General features: G+C 43.5%; 1 protein-coding gene and 1 long non-coding RNA gene across 7 annotated transcripts in view; one reads left to right on the forward strand and one right to left on the reverse strand.

Moving 5' to 3' along the window:
• Positions 1-1,629: 1,629 nt before the first annotated feature.
• LOC105357660 (NACHT, LRR and PYD domains-containing protein 12) overlaps positions 1,630-21,596 on the reverse strand; it is a 75,110-nt gene continuing 55,143 nt past the window's right edge. For 4 of the 6 annotated variants that reach the window (XM_078934008.1, XM_078934002.1, XM_078934025.1 and 1 more), the window contains 3 exons: positions 3,995-4,171; positions 2,784-2,957; positions 1,630-2,469 (listed from right to left, as the gene is read on the reverse strand). In XM_078934008.1, coding sequence (XP_078790134.1) covers positions 2,460-2,469; positions 2,784-2,957; positions 3,995-4,171 — 361 coding nt within the window. In that variant the 3' untranslated portion in view covers positions 1,630-2,459. Of the gene's footprint in view, positions 2,470-2,783; positions 2,958-3,994; positions 4,172-5,085; positions 5,253-21,596 lie in introns of all 6 variants that reach the window. The other 2 variants (XR_013650421.1, XM_078934023.1) reach the window with 2 other exon arrangements.
• Positions 8,582-13,543, forward strand: LOC144988412 (uncharacterized). The gene is made up of 2 exons (XR_013652328.1): positions 8,582-9,081; positions 11,037-13,543. It is a non-coding gene; the product is annotated as an uncharacterized LOC144988412 (long non-coding RNA).

Here is a 21,596-nt window from a genome sequence, read left to right on the forward strand (position 1 = left end):
TTCCAATGAAAAATGTGCGAGCTAGCCAAGATGGCAACGGTTGCTAGCTCGCCACGCGCACGTCATTCAAAATCTACAACTTCTAATTCCAACATTTTTTCCAGAGTAGCTGGCCGTTGGTGCCCGAAAAGTTACGAGACGATTGATGAAAATTCCAACGACGAGTTTTCGTTTGTATCTGGTGCTAAAGGTGCTTTTTTGAGAAAATTCCAGATGGCGGCCTTTTCCCAAGGTCAAAGGTCAACGACACTTCTAGGGTGTTTGTAGACTGGAGCTGGCAGCAAGTGTGTGCAATTGCGTGAAAATCGTTCAAACAAAAGTGTCTTTTCCCCATATTGTGGGAAAACACGAAAATCGCCAATTCTCAGAGTTCGCCACAAAATGGCCGCCAAGCCGTAGGTCGTGTGGCCGTCCCATAATGATTTCAAAACATCTTTGGGATATCCCCGACACGTGTGTCTTGGTTTGGCGACTGTATTTTGAAGTACATTTTGTTCGGCCCCATACGCGATTTTCGGCCCATTCATTTTTTTGACGGGATCGCTGGCCGTGATGTCATCGTCTTCGGGGGGGTGACGTTGACTTTGTGGAAAATTCATTTGCAATTTATCCCAGGTGTGTGCACATTTTGGTGACTTTTCGAGCATGCGGCGGGGGTCAAATTCTCGCTGAAAGGCGGCGAAGTCGTCGTTCCAACTGCGAAAACAATATGGTCCTTGCAGTCAGTGACTGCTGCTGCGGGCCATAATAATGAAACGAAGCAGAAACAATATAGAAGTTTTTGCAGTCAGGCGGCCTATGTATTTCAATGCGGCCTGTCTTTTACTATAGGCTGGGCATGTCTTTTTGGCTTTAAACCCGTCTTTTGAGGGCTTTTTTGGGGTTTTTTGTGCTTTTGTCGTCATTTTTGCGACTACAATTTTTACGTTTTTGCGTTGGTGTTGTGCGTGTGTGTGTGTATTTTTGTTGCGTTACACAATTGTCGTGTCGTTTTGTGCTTTGGGCGACTTTTGACCCCATTTTTTGGCGTTTTGACGCGTTTTTTTGACGTTTTGGACCTTTTGAGTGTTCGACCCTCGTAGCAGTTACAATATGGTCCTTGCACTCTGTGAGTGCTGCGGGCCATAATTACATTTGCGCTGAACATGAGCCGGTTCCGACTTCCTCGAGCCGTCCTGTTGGACCTCTGCGGGCTTTTGGGGGGGTGTCACCCGGTGCATCTGGCCCGTCGTGTCCCCCTCCGCCTCATCACCACTCCACTTAAAAGGGATTCCCCAATTATTGCCGCCAGTTTTTCATTAAGAGGGGTCATCTCCGGTGTCCCGGTGTCCCCCCCCCCTGTGGCAGACCCACAGGGGGGGGGGGGACCACCCCCATCTAGAAAGACATCAGCACCACCTGTGTAACTGCCAGCAATGGCATTGGCAAGCTGTTTTAATCTTAAATTTATCAATTCATTTCAGTGATAAATACATATTTTATGCTCATTGGCTATTAAACAGTCCTTGAATTTACTATCAGAGTGGTAATCATCGATTTATCAGTTAATGGAACTTTAAGTTGATTTTTGTTTCAGTCGGGACTGTTTTTATTGTAACATGAGTCCGACAGAGTGCATGGACCACAAAGAAAGTCTCAGTGTTGAACTTTATTTCCTTTACATGGAACAAGACTTCAGTTGCTGCAGAAAGATCTCTTATCCCCTGTAGGTACCATAGCCATTCACTACTGACCAAAAAATGTAATAATCAAAGGATCATAACAAGCAGGAGAAAATGTCACAATAATGTACACAAAAACATCTTTTTGAACACACACAGACGTCAGTAGGATGGGGAGGATGACATTAGCAACTCTGGTAAGAGTGTATGGAAAAAGTTAAGAGGGGCTCCAAATAAGAGAGACAAGCGAAGTAGAAAACCAAGTCCAAATGACAACCTGTAACCCTTGTGCTAACTTAAGCACTTTAACATTTGGAGTTGGGTCATCTAGACCCACTAGACAGTGCGCTGAACCTTTTTTCTTCAATGATTTGTGATCTTCAACGGTGTCCATGGATTACATGAAATCCATGACATGTCAATGTAAGGGTGGGGTCATAAGATAGCACAAGGGTTAAACCTACTACTATGATGGATTCCACCTGGATGAATGGGAGTCTTCATAGACAAGAGAAGAAGAATACTTCATAAAAAGTTAGAAAGACAAGATGAAGTGTAGTTCTCCATCAGTCCACCGGGGGAGCTGCAGCACAATAACTGTCCACTTGATGCTGAGAGAGACAGTGGAGCTGATCTCAGATCAGTTCCTGCTGCAGCTCTGACACTCATCTCCACTTCCTCTGATTCCTCCATCACTCTGCTCTTCACCTCTCAGGAACACCGTCCCGTCACAACATCTCTGCAGACCAGCTCTTGCTGCTCCTCTCTGCTCTTCCAGGAGGAACATCAGAATGACCTTTACCTCCACCTGCAAGGAGAAAGTAGAGTGACAGAGGTGAAGGAGTGTCTCCTGATCCTGGTCTGTCAGTCAGTGATGCAGCACAGCAGCAGAAAGAGCAGCAGGAGCTTCCGTCCTGTTCAGAGCACCAGCTTCCTGTCATCTTCACCTGTTGGAGCTTCTGCTGCTCTGATTGGCTGACTGTTGTCCTGAAGCCTGTCATCATTCTCCTCAGAGCTTCACTGAGAAGCTGCAGCTTCACAGGAAACTGCATCTTTGCTCTCTGACTAACTTTAGGACCAAACATCTGGAAGCAGCTGGACTGACTCCAACCCTCTACTGACCTCAGAGTCTGCAGTTTGGAGTTTGGACTCTCCACCAGATCCTGGAGCTGCTGAACATCTGAAGACTCAAGGTCGTCGTTTTCCAGGTTCAGTTCTGTCAGGTAGGACGGGTTGGACTTTAGAGCTGAGGCCAAAGCATCACAGCTGGACTTTGTCAAAATGCAGAACCTCAACCTGAATCCAGAAGAAAGAGCAGAGTTTAAAGACAAAGATCATGTTTTTCATCCTTTAGTTCTTCTAAAGAGTTCAGAGCTGAAGAAGATCAGAAAGTTTAGAAAAAGTCCAAAGATGTGAAGCAACAGCAGCAGATCAGAAGAGTCCAGCAGAAGCAGAGAAGAAGAACATTCAGGAACATTCAGGACAACATGCAGCTGCTTCAGGAAAGAAGTCCAGATGTGTGAAAGTCAAACATCAGCCTGTGGCTGCATCCAAACCAACTGATGTTTCTGCACCAACAGCAGAAAAAGTCCACTTCCTCTTTCTGCTCAGCTCTTCTCCAAACACCACTGAATCATGGGAGAATTTCAGCAGCATGATGCTGGAAAGTCTTCATCCCAGTTTTCAGCAGATGATCTTCCAGTCCTTCTCTGCTGCAGCCCTTCAAGCCAGAGACTTTCAGCTCCAACAGATCAAAGCAGAGAGAAGAAGGAAGTGATGAGGAAGAGTCAGCAGCAAATGTTGGACATTGATCCCTGATCCATGACTTCAGCTCTGAATGAAGAGTCAGAAGCTGCTGGGAGCTTTGATGGATGATGTGATGATGTTTGTGGATGAAAAGGTGAGGATGTTTGTGGAGGATGTGTCTGTCAGAGCAGCATCCAGCTGCAGCATGACTCTGTCACTGTCTGCTCACAAACATCAGCCGCTGGACTCTCAGCTGCATCTGCTGAAACACAGCAGGACTCAGAGTGCATGTGAGCGTGCACGGCTGCTTCTTCTGCACACGCTTTAAAGGAGTCTGTTGGAGCAAAGACACAAAGAAGAGCTGATGGCTGCAAGCAGATCTTTGTGGAGCACAAATGTCAGCAGACAGCTTTGAAACAAGCAGCTGCAGGAAGAAAAGAAGAAGTTCTTCTGCAGATCTTTGAAGAGGACAAGCAGCTGCAGGAAGATGCTGCTGCAGATCAGAATCTGGACATTTCTGCTCACTGTGGGTCAACACAACTTTGTCATCATATTGATCTAAACCCAACTGAAACATGGAGTCTGACCTCAGAGTCTGCAGTCTGCAGTCTGGACTCTCCAGAAAACCACACAGACCAAGAACTCCTGAATCTTCCATGTCCCTGTTCATACTCAGGTCCAGTTCTGTCAGGTTGGATGGGTTTTTCTTCAGAGCTGAGCCCAGAGCTTCACAGCTGATCTCTGACAAACTGCAGTTTTCCAACCTGCAATCAGACAGAAAAGTGTGTTCAGGAGCAGTGATGCAGCTGGAGGTCCAGGAACTTGATAAATACATAAAATATAATTTGAAAATGCTTGGAAGAAATTCCTATTTAACTGACAGTTGGAAAATAAATTTTCATTTGAATTATGCAACCAAAAACATGTCAATTTAAAATCCAATTGATTTTACTATGATGTAAAGCTTTTATTTAAATAATTTCAGAATCGATTCTATTTTTTTGTCTTGACACCTAAATTGTAAAATCCACTTTCAAATGAAATCATCACATTGCAAAATTAATTGTTCATTAAGAACTGAAGATCACTTTGAGTTGGATTAAAATAAAAAAAACTTTCATAGGAAAATCTTGATCACATGTTAATGGATCAGACACAAAATCAAGTGAACAAAGAAAGTTTAAACTGCCTGCAGATATTTGACAGAGGGTGAAGATTCAAGGCAACAAAAGTGCTGATTCATGAAAACCTGGAAAAGAGACATTGAAGAAGTTTAAAACAGAAAAGCTAAATTGAAAACATTATTACAGGAAACCCCCCTGATCCACCCTCCATCAATTCAGTTGATGAAGAAAATCTGAACCAATCATCAGTTTGCTTCAAACATAGCTGTAGAGCTTTTCCAGGTTCTCTTAAGTCTCTCCTGGAACAAAGCAAAGACACAAAGAAGAGCTGATGGCTGCAAGCAGAACTTTGTGGAGCACAAATGTCAGGAGACAGCTTTGAAACAAGCAGCTGCAGGAAGAAAAGAAGAAGTTCTTCTGCAGATCTTTGAAGAGAACAAGCAGCTGCATGAAGATGCTTCTGCAGATCAGAATCTGGACATTTCTGCTCACTGTGGGTCAACACAACTTTGTCATCATATTGATCCTAACACAACTGAAACATGGAGTCTGACCTCAGAGTCTGCAGTCTGCACTCTCCAGAAAACCACACAGATGAAGAACTCCTGAATCCTGCAGGTCATTCCCGCTCAAAACCAGTTCTGTCAGATTAGACCCGTTTTTCTTCAGAACTGAGACCAGAGCTTCACAGCTCATCTCTGACAAACTGCAGTACTCCAACCTGCAATCAGACAGAAAAGTGGTTTCAGGAGCAGTGATGCAGCTTGAGGTCCAGGAACTTTAATAACTTGGACCCAAGAGCAAACAGGGATTTGGTTGAAGTTGTGCAGTTTCTTAAACATAGAAATGGAGGACTGGGCGGCATCACTCGTGCATGGGGTAGGTTGATGGCGTAGAGAAGGAAAATCCAGAAGGCTTTAGTGTGACTTGACTTAGATTAGCTTGGCTTCAACAAGGCTACAACAGAGATCAGTGTATTCTACCATAGAGGAGCACTTTGTCTGATTGGATGCAGAACAGGTGCACATCACAGGTGTAAATTCAGTCACCTGGTACCCGCCCTGATGACAGATCGACAGATGACATTTTCACTTCTTCTTTTGGATTTTGACCCAAAAACATGATGATAAACTAAAGAGCAATATATTTGAAATTACTTCAAAATTAAGTTTGAACACCTTAGACATGTAGGGCCCTTGGTAGGGTGGGTGCTTGGACATCACTGCCAGCAAGCAGCAGATGTCCTCCTAGCACCCTACCCGCCAATTTTAACTACACCTTAGACATGTAGGGCCCCTTGGTAGGGTGGGTGCTTGGACATCACTGCCAGCAAGCAGCAGATGTCCTCCTAGCACCCTACCCGCCAATTTTAACTACACCTTAGACATTTAGGGCCCCTTGGTGGGGAGGGTGAGGGGACATTACTGTGAGTAATCAGGAAATTTCCCCTCAGTGCCCTACCCACCAATTTTAACTGCACCCCTTAGTACACACACCTTTACTCCTCAAGATATACATTCGAACACAAACACACACACATGCACACACACACACCCTTAAAAACACACACACACGCACACACATTTGTTAAGGTAGGTGGGACCTAGGTCCATCTGTCCCCTACCCCGTCCCTGGTGGGGGGTACTGGGCCCTTGGCAACGGCGGCCGTGTCCCCTGGGTGCCGGTTTCCTTTGCCCGGCGGTGCTCTCTCCGCGCAGGGGGGGGGGGGGGGTCACATTACACCTGAGCCGGGGGTGTCCGTATCTCTGTGGGGTGGGTTCTGGTCCTTGCCCTCGGGTGCTGGGCCTCGCCAAATTTCCAACTGTGGCCGAGCCTGGTCGGGCCATATTTACAACAACCCTTGTGGGCCCCCCTTTTCCCAGGGGTGCCCCCCTCCTGGATGGGGTCGGCTGTCCTCTGCCTTGCTCCTTCCTGGACCAACCGTGGGCCGGGTGGGTGGCTGCCTGGAGTGCGGAGCGGGTCTCCCTTGGGGGGTCCCTGCTCGTACCTGGGGTTGGGGTGTGCCCAGAACTCCTGGGTGGTGATGGGGTGCTCGTCTGGGGCTGTGGGCGCCCTTCTCGGGTGGGGCCCTGCGCTGGGCCCTCCCGGCGCGGTGGGGGAGCTGCTCTCCTGGCTGGGCGGGGCAGTTAGTTTGAAGGCATGGGTGTGCCTGTGTGAACACAATTTGTTTTGTGTACATGTTTTGTGTACATGTTGACAGGTGGACATTTCTGCAGGTAGCAGGTGTGTTGATGGCATTTGAGTGTGTGTTGACAGGCCCCGCCCTTTGAGATTTGTACTGCACTTGAACCTTACCGTAATGATAAACATCCAGTAAACTTATTGATTTATGCTGCTTCATGGTTCTATCCCCCCCACTCCTATTATCACCCTCCTACCCCCCCCCCCCCTTTAACATCCCTCTCCCTTCTTCCCTCCTTTCCTTTTCCGTCCGGTCCAACATCAAAGATTTTCAAACATCATTGAAATTAATAAAGTTTGGCCTCAATTACAAAAGGGGTTTATTCAGTCATACCTTTGGTTTGTCTGAAGATTAATAACCCCTGTTGTTAAAGTAAAATATGTCCAACACAAGAGGCCTTCAGCTCTCATCTGTTTGCCCAGCTGTTGGACAGGACAAGTTTAGAAAGAAAAAAAAACAATTAAGTTTGAACAGACGAGAAATTGAAATGTCATTTATCATCATGAATTATTAATTACTAAATACATTTTCAAATTGTGTGGCAGAAATTTGCATTTGAATTATAGACCCAAACTATGACAATTTGATATCCGTTTGATTTTACTTTGATTTAAAGCTTTAATTCCAAAAGTGTGAGATTAAATTTTATTTCTCCTGAATCCTAAATTGTAAAAATATAAACAATGAGTCCAGATTTGAAGAAAAAAACTGGGATTACCAGTTTGGGCCTGAAGAACTCATGACCAGGACTGCTGCTGAACTAGTTCAGATAGTTAACGACACATTTGGTGGGTGAGAAAAGACAGAGCAATGCAATATCTGAGTGTCTCAAGATCACGGACACAACAAGGTCTGAAGAATCAAAGTCAACAGATCATTCTGGCTTAAAGTGGGAATCTTCAATTAGAGAATAGAGCTGTGACAGCATCAATGTTTCCACTTGAACTGCAGAAGTTTCATGAGGTTCAACACAGATTCAGATGAAGACTGAAGAGGACAAAAAAAAAAAAACGCATCCAATTGTTCCATGGAAAGATTCTGCAGACACTAAACACTCTGGTTCCTTTCAAATCAGAGGAACAAAAAGCACATTTATAAACTTGTGGAAATGTTGGATTTTATGTTGGAGTTTTGGAAACAAACTACTGGAAGTGTAGAAAAATTCAGGTCAGCATGAAGTTTCTCTGCAGAAACTCAAAGATGTTCACCACAAGAAAAGAATGAAGCAGAGCTAAACTTTCCTTTCTCTCTTCATCCTTACTGGAAAAATCAGGTTGTGCAGAAAAACAGTTTAAAAAAAGTCTTCAATTCTCCTCTGAAAGCATTTCCTGATATCTCTAAACTGTAGAGGGGCCTTGAAAAACAAGAGGATCCACGGGGCCAAAAATGTGGGAATGTGGCTCTGAAAAGGAGCTGCTGATGGTTCTGGTGTTGGTCTAAGGGTTTCTGATGGTTCTGGTGTTGGTCTAAGGGTTTCAGCTTGTTCTGCTGCTCCCAAAGTTCCTTTTTCTGATCCCAGAAATCCTTTAGGACATTTGTGTCACACTCAAGGCTCGCGGGCCACATCCGGCCTGGTGTGTGATCATATCTGGCCTTAGAGCTTGTCGATAGATCCATTTCAGTTTTATCCATTTAAAATGGCCCTTTTTTGTAGAAATACAAGAAAAAAAGCCCCTTGACTGAGCCCAAATGGCTGTGATGGTTTTGTTGAGCTTCACTTTCTGATGCCTGACAGACATGACCATCACTGATAATCCAGACTGTAATTGTTAGGAAAACGAAATAGATTTACTCAATAAATATTCATGTAAGGGCTTTTTTTGCAAATGAGCTGTAGGCAGGGGGGGAGCCTTCTGCCCTGCATTAAAGATAATGTTCTGTGGCTGACCATCCAAAAAGGAATACTTATGTAAACTCTTATGTACTCTTATATAAGGTTCTATGTTGCTAATAACCAAAAAAAGGAGAATGTCTTGATATGTTTATGATGTTTCTATGACTGACCCCCAAAAGGAATGTTTAATATAAAGTTTTATCCTGTTAAGGGAGGTCTCTGTAGAGCATATCCTGACAAGGTTTAGAATTGTATCCTGTTACTGACCCGTAAAAGGAGTGCTCTGTAGAAGATAGTCTGACATGTTTATGATGGTATAGGATGAGTCTACGTGCAGGGTGAGCCTGCGGGAAGGGACCGGCCCTCCTTTTCCTCACGCTCATCAAAGAATATAAAAGATAAGGAAGCCCAACTTTATTCAGAGTCTGCTGTGGGTTACGTACGAACGCCCAGCCGGAGTTTTGTTTCAAGCCACTCTATCGGGACTGTTGGCTCTCCAGTCCGTGTGTCACGGTAGGGGCAGATGAAATGTTTTCTGTTGAAACTGCATGGCTTAAACTCCTGTGTTATGTTGTGTGACTGTTTTGAAGCGGGGAATAAAAAGACACATTTTATTCTAGCTTGCAGTCTTTGAGTCATTTGTTTCTGCTCAGTGCCTACCTCCCTCGAACCTGCAAAAAATTATTTCATAAAACATTTTGGCGTCACGAACAGGATCAACAAGTTTGTGGGAGGATACACTGAATAGAAACAATGTTTAAGAGGAAAACCCAGAAAAAATCTGAGGAAAAAGAGGAAGATATTTGTCCAGGAAGGACCGGTCCGTGGAAAGAGGTCGCTATGTGCCTGCGGGACGGGGGAGGGCGATCAGAGGACTGGTCCAGTGAGTGTGATGACGGGTCTCCAGCCGCCGTGCTGGCTGCATTACGTCGCATTACTGTTCAGCTGAAAGCTCCGTTGGGAGGGGCTCAGAGGCGCATGTGGATGTGTGCCTGTGCATGGAAAGATCAGTATCAGAGGAGAATGCAGCAGGAGACGCAGATGCTGCAGCAAGCAAATGATCTCTCTGCGCAGACAGCAGAGAATTCATTGCTGAAACAAAAAATCATGAAGTTAGAAATAGAGGCTCAAACTCATGCCAGGCTGGCTGAGCGAGCCATCGCTCATGTGTCAAAAGTAAACAGGAGGAAAAATAATAAACCTCCACGCAAGCTCGAGGGGCCTCAAATCAGAACCTTTATGGCTAAATTCGGAAACGGGGATGATTGGGACCCTGAAAGCGGGGATGGCAACATCTGGGACGACTCTCATGAAGGAGTAGGATTTTTTGAGTGGGGTGACGGAGGGCCCTTGCTTAGGGCTAATCCAGTAATAAGGAGACGCCGTGTAGAGCAACAGGTGCCTCCTTTAATGAGACCATTAACGGACGTTAATGGACATCCTGTTATGGATGAGCACGGACATCAAATGTATGAAGCAGTGCCACAGGATCAACCACAGCCTGTTTTAACCAGAACTTTGGAGGATTACATCTCTGAGGAGGTGGCTCATCTGGTTAATAGGTTGAGGAGAAAAGGGGATGAACCTCTTGACCTGTGGATAGTCAGACTGTCAGAGGAGGACGGTGGCCCCTCCCTTCGAGATATCTGGTCAGCTTTAGTGAAGGGGGGAGTTCCTCTCTCAGAGATTGATGGGAAACCAACTGCGGAGCTGCGAGAAATGTGCAGAAAAAGGGGGCTAAAAGTCTCCTGTGCAGAATGGGCTGACTTTAAGGGATTTTTACAGTCTCTTACACACTCTCAAACACTGAGTGATGATAGAAGCTCAGTACAGAGTGATGTCAGAACTAACGAACGAAAGCAACAAGAGTCAACCTCTGAATCTTCAAGCAGTGAGGATGAAGACGAATCTTATCAAATAGCAAAAGCATCTAGAGAAAGAAACAGAAAAAGAAAGAGAAAAAAGGGTAAAAATAAAGACAAAAAGAAAAGCCGTCTTTACCCAAATCTGTTGGATCTCCCTAATTTTGATTAGGGATTAGGCCAAGCCCCAGTAATTTGATCTGTAAAATGGTCTGCTGATGACATTAGACCCCATGTCATGGTAGACATTTATTGGAAGAAATCAATTCAATCAGTGGTGGCTCTGATTGACACTGGGGCAGCAGCCACCTTGCTACATGGAAACCCTCATAAATTTAAAGGTTCAACTGTAACATTGACTGGGTTAGGGGGGTGCGTAGTGATGGGTAAAACAGTAACGCTGCCCTTAAAAAAATTGAAAATATGCCAATAAAGCAATACTCCGTTATAATAACACCCATTAAAGAATGGATAATTGGAATGGATGTTTTACCAGGAATGACTAACTGTGATGTATCCTGGGGAAGATAAGTGGGATAATGTTCCTGCCAATAAATGTTATTTGAGGGAAGATTAATTTGTGTGTTAAGTAACCATATTTTACAGGATGTTCCCGTGGAGACTGCTGATCGGACGGTCACCACCTAAGAACCATGGTTCTCTCCCTACGCCAGTCCTTCCGCCACGGAGGTTGCAGTACTGGCTCATGGGGCATGGGGGTCCACGCACTCGGTGCTATCCTGGTCCTCGTCAGCCTCTGCTGCGGCAGCAGCGGAACATCAGCTACACGACTTGCAGTAATTAAGCAACCCTTCCAGATTGCATGGTTCCGGTAATAAATACCTGCCAAAAACTGGCTCAACAAAGAAATCATGTGGATGTCACTTGGACTGTGCTCCATGCCACCCATACCTGCCTGCCATGGAGTTCATCGAAAGCGGGCATGGTATGACACCCTGCTGGGTGGAGCTGGAACAATCCTTGGTCTGTCTGACACTGCGAATACGGAGGTAACTCGCTCTATGCTGTCAAGCGCTGGTCAAGATGCTTCACAGGCCTTGCATTCTGTGGGTGCATGGATGCCAACCACTGTCTTGACCCAACAGCAGGCGGCGAAAGTTTTCTTCGCTCAGTTTGGATGGACTGTGACTGCGGTTAACGAGGCAGCCACGGTGTTGAAAAATGTGACAAAAGCATTGGATATGACGATCTGTAACGTGCAAGGATTACATGCACGTCTACAACAGGACAGATTCAAGAGGATTGTAACAACTAACAATCCTCACGAGTGGAGGAATTTGTGGAATATCTCTGATGGACTATGGTTGCACATACATCCTGAGAAGACCATATGTAATGCTACCACTTGCACTGTCAGATGGGTGCAAATGAATGTTACTGAACATACGCCAGTATGTAAGTATCATGTTTTGCCTGTCGTAACCCTCACAGGTTATTGGTATGTGATCCTGAAAGGCGACTGGTTTAGTCCACAGACTAATCTTACCTATGACCTTAGTACATGTGATCAGACGGATCAAGGGATGGCCTGTTTAGTGACAAGTAGATATCGAGAACCATGTTTAACCGAAGACACGGCACTATGCGAATGGTATGTAGAAAAACCTTCTGACTTGCTATGGCAGATAGCTCCCCACACTATCTGTATAGCCACGATTAACCCCCATCCGATGTTGCTGTGGACACCTTTTTCTGGATGTTTGAAGAACGTGAATATCTGGAAATGGAAAAATGTGACCTATCAATTGACCAATTTTACTTCAGAATCTCACCTTACCATGTTGCAGTGGAATGTTCTTCACATGCCATGGAAGGTATCCCTGGAGCGATTCATATGCGCACTGAACCGTTCCACGGAGGTCCAAAAGATAATCAATTCTTATAGGTCCAACGTCTCCAGACTCATGATATCCACGGTCATAACAAAGAATAAGGTGGTACATGCCGCTAGAATGGTGGAACAACACTCTGCGCACCACTGGTGGGATATCTTTTCTGGGATGTCTGTAACAGCTCGGACAACCGTTGTGCCTCCCTTGATCATATTAATAGTTATTATTGCTGTTTTGACGCTTTGCAATATCCCAACCTGTGTGTACATTCGTCACGTGCGACGAGAGGTTTCTAAATTGATCTATAATTTGGCTTTCAAATGAAAATTATTCTATCTACCAGAGATGATTCATTTGGAACAGAAAAATATTCTGTCCGCCTTGATCCTTCATGTCAACAGGAAATTTTTGTAGATGATTACTGGATTTCATGTAATTATCGCCGTACCATCAGGCATTTTCCGTCTCGGGTAGATTTGCTTGATTTTGCTGTGCATCATATCGCTTATGATGCTTATATTATTTAGGAGCACGAGAGTATCGTTTTATTACTTGGGATTCACATGCCGGGGATGGGAATCATTTCCTTAATTGATGGTCAGCCCCAGACCAAGGGGTGGAATGACATGGATAATGCACTGTAGGCAGGGGGGGAGCCTTCTGCCCTGCATTAAAGATAATGTTCTGTGGCTGACCATCCAAAAAAGGAATACTTATGTAAACTCTTGTGTACTCTTATATAAGGTTCTATGTTGCTAATAACCAAAAAAGGAGAATGTCTTGATATGTTTATGATGTTTCTATGACTGACCCCCAAAAGGAATGTTTAATATAAAGTTTCATCCTGTTAAGGGAGGACTCTGTAGAGCATATCCTGACAAGGTTTAGAATTGTATCCTGTTACTGACCCGTAAAAGGAGTGCTCTGTAGAAGATAGTCTGACATGTTTATGATGGTATAGGATGAGTCTACGTGCAGGGTGAGCCTGCGGGAAGGGACCGGCCCTCCTTTTCCTCACGCTCATCAAAGAATATAAAAGATAAGGAAGCCCAACTTTATTCAGAGTCTGCTGTGGGTTACGTACGAACGCCCAGCCGGAGTTTTGTTTCAAGCCACTCTATCGGGACTGTTGGCTCTCCAGTCCGTGTGTCACGGTAGGGGCAGATGAAATGTTTTCTGTTGAAACTGCATGGCTTAAACTCCTGTGTTATGTTGTGTGACTGTTTTGAAGCGGGGAATAAAAAGACACATTTTATTCTAGCTTGCAGTCTTTGAGTCATTTGTTTCTGCTCAGTGCCTACCTCCCTCGAACCTGCAAAAAATTATTTCATAAAACAGCAAAGATGTGTTCAAAATACATGATGGAAAATATTTTATTTTATTTATGCTCAATATACATATTTAAATATGAATATGAAAGAAAATGAGTTTTTCTTTGAAAGAACTTTTCAGTATTTACTTTTCTGGATTGTCAGCAGAAGAAGAGACAGCATCAGTCATGTTTAACCTCTTCAGACCTGTGTCCACATACATGGACATCACATTTTGGATTCTATCACCACAGTAGTTCAATCTGCTTAACCTGTGACTGTGTGTGTAGAGGGTTAACTCAAATATCAGCCCGAGCTAGGGCTGCATGATATGAGGGAAAACTCACAGTAAGCGTTTGTTTTTAGCACACCTAGGATTTTCTAGGACTTCTTAATGTATTTTCTTAACGTTTCATCTCTGCTGAACTGCCACAAGTGTCTTTTCCTCATGATGTCATCATTTCTACTGTCTTTCACTCTACCTTATGCATCACCCCATCTATTTAAGAATAACCAAAATATATTCTGCCCTCTTTATCGCCTGCATTGCAACATAAGTACTGCAGCAATTTAGCAAGATTATAAAACAATTGTTATTAAAGTACATTTAAAACAACAAGAACAAACAAATCTCATTAATGTAACATTGTTGTACTGTAGTGATGTAATCTGTCAGTCATCTGTAATCATCATATTGACCTGAACACAACTGAAACATGGAGTCTGACCTCAGAGTCTGCAGTCTGCGGCCTGGACTCTCCAGAAAACCACACAGATGAAGAACTCCTGAATCCTGCAGGTTCTTGTTCCAGCTCAGGTCCAGTTCTGTCAGATTAGACGGGTTTTTCTTCAGAGCTGAGACCAGAGCTTCACAGTTGATCTCTGACAAACTGCAGCTCCTCAACCTGCAATCAGACAGAAAAGTGTGTTTAGGAGCAGCGATGCAGCTGGAGGTCCAGGAACTTGGTACATTCTCCAATTTTTTTTTTTTTTTTGTCGCCCGTAACAAATAATTCAAATTAATTCATTCAATTGATTTTTTGACCAGGCCTACTTACCTTTGTCGATCTTAATCTATTCCTGAACAAAAAAACAATTCACAACAATTTGAATTTAAATATTTGTAAAATATGCCAATCCAATTAGCCAAGAGCCCATTGCCTCTGAAGAATTATCAGATCCCTTTATTGTGAAAAATAGATTTTACAGGAACTGGGAAATTAAAAAAACATCAGACTTCAACTTCAACCTGGTAGACTCTGGTCCTTGAAAATATTGTCTGACATTAAACTGATATGTAGCTACAGATCTGCCTCTGCAGGTTTACTCAATTCTTTCATTTCTCTTAACCAAAACTCTCCTTTCTCTGATTTCCCTCTCTAGTCTGACTCACATTTGTGTCTGTGTGCACGTGCATGCTCACGTGCTCTGCTGTGTCTGATTTGAACTTTGACCTCGGTCAGCTTTCAGGCAGGTTTGATCAGGATGACTAGTCTGTCATTAGTTTGAATTCTTGTTTGTTTTCTGACTCTTTGAACTCATAAATCTGTCAAATGATTCAACAGCTGAACCTTTTGTTGCCATGGAGACATCTTTGTTCTAAAAAAAATCTAAGCAGATTTTCAATTTCTGAAAATCCAGAAAGTATTTGAATCCAAACCTTTCAGCTTCAGTGAAGAACTACAAATGTAGAAATGAACCAACCAGCAGCTTCAATGTTCTGACCTCAGAGTCTGCAGTTTGCAGTTTGGACTCTCCAGTCCAGAACACAGAACCTCCATGGATGAATCCTCCAGACTTTTGTTGCTCAGGTTCAGTTCTGTCAGGTGGGACGGGTTGGACTTCAGAGCTGAGGCCACAATTTCATAGTGAGTCACTGAGAGTCCAAATTGTTCTGAAAGTCTGTGAAGAGAAACAAAGACAGAAACAGGTGATCTTCTGATGAATTCAGGTTGGGAGGAAGTTCCAGATGGACACTTCTCTCTTCATCAGAGCTTCATCTTCATCATGAAACAGTCCTCCTCATCAGTCTCTCAGAGCTTCATCTTTCTTTCATCTGCAGCTGGAGGAGAGAAGGTGGAGCTCCAAGCAGCACTCAGTCTGTCAGTGATCTGAGGTCTGAACCCCGAAGTTACCAGTAGAACATCTGGATCATACCTGTTCCTCTCCCTGTCTCTGTAGCTGCATGCGGTGGAAGTATCATGGTCTGCCTCTCGTGGTGACTTTCAGAAACAGCCACAGCTTGTGACTGTTTTTTCTAAAGTTTTGTTTCTGAACTCCAGTCCTCAGGTCCACCATCTTGAAGGCTTTTTCCACTTCTCTGCGTAAACACACCTGCCTCCAGTGACTCATCATCAGCCTCTGTAGAACACCATCATGAGCTCAGTCAGGTGTGTTGCAGCAGGTAAGATGGAAACCATGCAGGTTGGTGGTTCTGGAGACTGGAGTTCAGAAAGCCTGTTCTAAAGCAGAGCTGCAGGAGCTTCAGCCTTTCAGAGTGGATGAAAGAACCTCCTTCAGGTTTCTCTCTGTCATTTCTGCCTCACAGCTTCTTTGACTCCTTCATTCCCTTTAGAACATGCGGCCTAACATTCAGGCCTTTGTCATGCGTTCAGAGGGAGAGCTCTGTTTGTTTAAGCGTTGTGTTCACAGACTGTCTGGAAAAGGAAAACAGCAAAGAAAGAGGCCAGGGGGCGGAGCTTCAATAGGAAACAGGAAGTGTCTTCCTATAATAAAAGCAGGTGGATTCTTCAGTGTCTCACTAAAAGCCAGGAATCTTCTCCATAGGAGCCGCAGGAGACCATGATGACATCACTCTGACCTTTGACCCATCATGCTCCCCACAGTTCACACACACACATAAACAAAGAGGCTGTTAAAAACATTCAGGATGATCTAATGTCATGGGTTAACTTACCCATATCATTCACAAGCATACAGCTTCAGTTAAAATGAAAATATGACCCAAAATCAACTACATTTTTTCTATGATTCCGATACAACCAACTGCAATTTGGTTTAAATCACTAGATATATTCATGTCCAAGTTTTTATGGAAAAATAAACCTCCAAGAATCAGATTAAAAAACCTTGATACATGTTAAATCCCTTGGTGGGTTAGAATTTCCTAACTTTTACAATTACTTCCTTGCTCATAGATTATAATGTATTTTAAAATGGCATAAGAACAATCCAGCAGATCACTCATGGATAGATGTAGTACAGTCACTATGTAAAAAGATTGAACTATCAGATATTTATTTTATTAACAGCTCCATCAAGCGGTACACTTGCTTTAAAAGTATCAATTTCAAAACTATATTAACAGCCTGGTGGGATTTCCTTAAGATGAATAACTCTTCCCTCACACCGAGCAAACTGACACACATTTGGAACATTTCATTTGGACAAATATGATCCTTCTTTGCCCTTTAGTTAAAATGATCATCTCTGTGTGAAAAACAAACTGATTTTCTTCTTTCATGTTTGTTATTTCTAATCATTTTCAAACCTTTCATTCTTTGTAATACAATCTGAACACAGATCTGATTTATCATCACAATCACTTCTGGACTCACCTGAACTTTCTGCAGTTCCTCACAGCTGGGATCAGTCTCCGTTTACCCTCAGCTGATGTCTTGTACTGGTTCAGGTCCAGTTCCTTCAGAACCTCCTCTGACATCTGCAGAGTGTAGGCCAGAGCTGAACAGTGGATCTCTGAGAGTTTCTTCTCTGATTTGTTCTTTGAATTCAGGAACTCTTGGATCTCCTGATGAACTGAGAGGTCCTTCATCTCCATCAGACAGTGATAGATGTTGATGCTTCTGTCAGGAGAGACTCCTTCACTGTTGATCTCCTTCAGGTTGTTGATGGCTCTCTGGATGGTTCCTGGATTCTTCTCTGTCTGACCCAGCAGGCCTCCTAAGAGTCTCTGGTTGGACTCCACAGAGAGGCCATGAAGGAAGCGAACCAGCAGGTCCAGGTGTCCATTTTGACTCTGCAGGGATTTCTTCATGACTCTACTCAAAAACTCATCCAGGGATGGGTTCTCCATGTTGTTCTTCAGGAAGTCCTCAATGACCTTTACCTTCCTGTTGGAGTAACAGTGGAACATGTAGACTGCAGCCAGAAACTCCTGAACGCTCAGATGAACAAAGCTGTAGACCGGTTTCTGGAAGATCCCACACTCTCTTCTAAGGATCTCAGTACAAACTCCAGAGTACACTGAGGCCTCTGTGACATCCAGACCACACTGCTGCAGGTCTTCTTGGTAGAACATGATGTTTCCTTTCTCCAGATGTTCAAATGCCAGCCTCCCCAGCTTCAGAAGAACTTCCCTGTCAGTCTCTGTCAGCTCTTGTGGACTTGTCTGATGTTCCTGCTGGTACTTGTTCTTCTTCCTCTTTGTCTGGACCATCAGGAAGTGGGAGTACATGTCAGTCAGGGTGGTGGGCAGCTCTCCTCTCTGCTCTGTGGGCAGCAGGTTCTCCGGAACCACAGCAGTGATCCAGCAGAAGACTGGAACTTCACACATGATGTAGAGGGACATGGAGCCCTTGATGTGGGAGATGATTCTGCTGGACAGCTCTCCATCTGGGAACCTCCTCCTGAAGTACTCCTCCTTCTGAGCATCATTGAAGCCTCGTACTTCTGTCAGTCTGTCCACACATGAAGGAGGGATCTGATTGGCTGCTGCAGACTGGAGTCTCTGTGTGACCTGTTGACCTCTGCAAACACAAAACCATCAGAGTGTTGGAGGATCTGCTTCTTCGTGAACAGCTGATGGACTTTGACATGAACACAGACTGAGCTGTTTAGTCTGGAATAACATGACATGTTTGGATCAACAGTTTCCAGTTGGAGGGAAAATATTTCAGCATTTTCTGTCAGTCAATCCAGACTTTTTTCTAGAAAAGCTGATTCCAATTCTCCATGTAGAAATGTAGAAATTCTGATAGCAGAAAGTCAAACTAGAACAATGTGATGTTTGGAAAGCATGAAAATCTGAATCCTAGGAGTCTGCAGTGATTCTTCTCATTAGACTGGAGCTGCTGTCAGTCAGAGTCAGCAGTCAACATGTTTTCTTCTCCAACATCTCTGATGTCTCTCAGAGACTCTCAGAAGACTCAACTGAAAAGATCTCATCACACACATGATGCTCCAAGGGAGTCTGATCAGAGAGATTCAGAACTGAACCAGACCTCAAGTCCTTCATCTGAAAACTGGTGATCATCTGAACTAGAATCCAGCCTCCAAAAACTCTGACAAACACTCACTGTTCTACTCCTGAATGGATGCCTTTGAAGGTTAGAGGTACACCCTTTGATCTGTCAGTCCTTTTGGACCCCCAGCTGGATTCAGATCCAGGTCCAGGTTGGTTCCTGTGAAGAATGAAGGTTACTGGTGTGAGTGCTGAGCTCTGACATGGAGAAGATCATGGACAGTTGGAGATGTTCATCTCACCTCTGAGTTTTGCTCTGGTTGTCATGGTTACCATCTCTGCTTTTAGAGGGAGGGGCTCCCTCCTTTAAGTCCTCACACTGATCCATGCTGCTGGATTCACTGGATCCACATCAGCTCACACACACCTTCCACCTGCAGAGGAAACATGTCTTTTTAAGTTCTGACAGACATCCTGATTGTTACCAGATGAGGTTCTGTTCTCTGTTCTCTGGTATCAAAAAACATTGTTTGTTTGTGTCAACTAAGCTGATGAACCGACTGATTGGCTGTGTCGAATGTTGTTAGAGTTTGTCATCCTGATTATAAATGTGTTAGATTTTTAAAAACATATTAGGAACCTGAAAGAACTTCCATAGATCAAACTCAATCAAAGTTTCTGGAAGAAGTCGCCAAGATGTTGTCAGTAATCTCTGATGTGTTTGTCTGTTGCTTTTTTTCCTCACACATCAAACACAACAGCTTGAGCTTCATCATGAGATCAGTACACAACTTTTTCACAAAGACTCACTGTGACAGAGGAAGAAAATGGAGGAAACTCCAACGTCTGTGTCTGCTGGATATAAAACTGCTGTCTCTGAGTTTGAGAGCAGACCTCCGTCCTGTGTGTGTGTGTGTGTGTGTGTGTGTGTGTGTGTGTGTGTGACTATTTCCTCCTCTCTGCAGTTACAGGAAATCACGTGACTGCTGCTGCAGCAGTCAACAAGCTGCTGGGTCCTAAAGCAAATCACATTGAGTTTCAGCTTTGTGGTGTCTAGATTAAACTCGAAATATTTGCTTAAATCCTCTTTTCCTCTAAAGATTCTACATGGAAGTAAATTCTTAACTCCTGAGGAACTGAAGGATGTTTCTGTTCTGACAGGAGTCAGTTCATCTGCTTCACAAAGACTGAGACCAAGAATATGAATCAGAAATCAAAGAAAAAACCTTCATTTCTATAGTTGGTGCATGTTTCCGGGTTTTTTTCTTTGCACGTGTTCTTGTCAGGGTGTGAAAACAGGATACCAGGATGGGCAATGCTCAGAGTTTACAAGAGAGTCCCTGGACAAGAGAGTCAGGGACTCAAAGTAAAGGATCCGGTACGATTCATCCTTGATCCAAATGAGGGCGTCAGGTGTACAAGGAGGGCAGGTTGATCGCTCCAGAAGAATGACTGGTAGTGATGGGTCGGTGCGCTTGTCGCTTCAGGAAAAGTCACTGTGTCGGTGTATCACAGAGAAGCCAAGCAAAGAAGCGCGTCTGCAAACATACTGTCAAAACTTTTTTAATACAATTAATAGGGAGGCTCACTTCACATCTTATAGAGATAGATGGGAGTTTTTTTTTTAAAATATAAAGTGAGACAAATTTCCATATCTAGAGGTAAGGAGATGAGTAAGCAGTAAAAACTCAAGGAAGAAGAAATTATCAAAGAAATAAACTCAATATGTCACAATTTGGACTCAGATGAAAATCATAAACAGAAAATGATCATCTTGCAATCCTCATTGGATAAAATGTACATAAATGAGGCAAAAGGTGCATATATCAGATCAAGAGCAAGATGGATTGAGACAGGTGAAAAAAGTTCTGCATATTTTTGTAGACTGGAAAAAAGAAGGCAAGAGCGAAACAATGTAAAAACTTTGTTAATAAAAGATGTAGAGTGCACAGATCCTACAGCAATTACAAAAGATTTTTTTTAGTTCTACAGTGAGTTATACTCATCCTCATACTCCCTCCATGATGCCAAAGCCTTTTTTAAAACAAATCAAACATTGGGTCCCTAAAATAGATGATGGCTGCAGAGAGCTTTGTGAGGCAGAGATCACCAAGTCAGAATTAGAAGAAGCTATAAAATGGGCTGACTGTTACTTTTTATAGACACTTTTGGGAACATGTAAAAGATCTGCTTTATCTGACACTGATGGAAATAACTAACAAACACACTCTACCAACAACTATGAAGCAAGGCATCAGAACTCTCATACTGGCAAACATCCTCGACTGATTGATAATCTGAGACCAATTACCCGGCTTAATAATAACTATAAAATCTTAACTCACATATTTGCCAATAGAATGAAAACTGGGATGTCCCAGATTATTTCTGACACTCAGTCTGGATTTCTGAAAGGCCGATCCATTCATAATAACATCCGCCTTATATTGGATCTGTTGGATTACAATTATCTGATTGAAGACGAAGGCTTCATTTTGTTCCTTGATATTTTTAAAGCCTTTGACAGTCTAGAACATCAATTAATGTTTCAAACTTTAGATTTTTTTGGCTTTGGACCCAACTTTATCAATCTCACCAAAACACTTTATAGAGAAACGAATAGTCATTTCATTGCCACATGGGACTTCGCCGAGATTCTCCATTAACAAAGGAGTTAAACAAGGCTGTCCCATCTCTCCATTACTCGTTATCATAGCAGCTGAAATGTTATCCATTTGGATAAAAAATTTAAAATTTGAGAAACTTAATGCTTTAGGCCAGCAAATAGCAATCACTCAGTACGCTGATGATACAGCTATTTTTATGAAGGACAGCGGTCAGA

Source organism: Oryzias latipes, chromosome 2 (assembly GCF_053564925.1).
Source record: "Oryzias latipes strain Hd-rR chromosome 2, Olatipes_Hd-rR_3.1".
Classification (NCBI taxonomy): Eukaryota; Metazoa; Chordata; class Actinopteri; order Beloniformes; family Adrianichthyidae; genus Oryzias; species Oryzias latipes.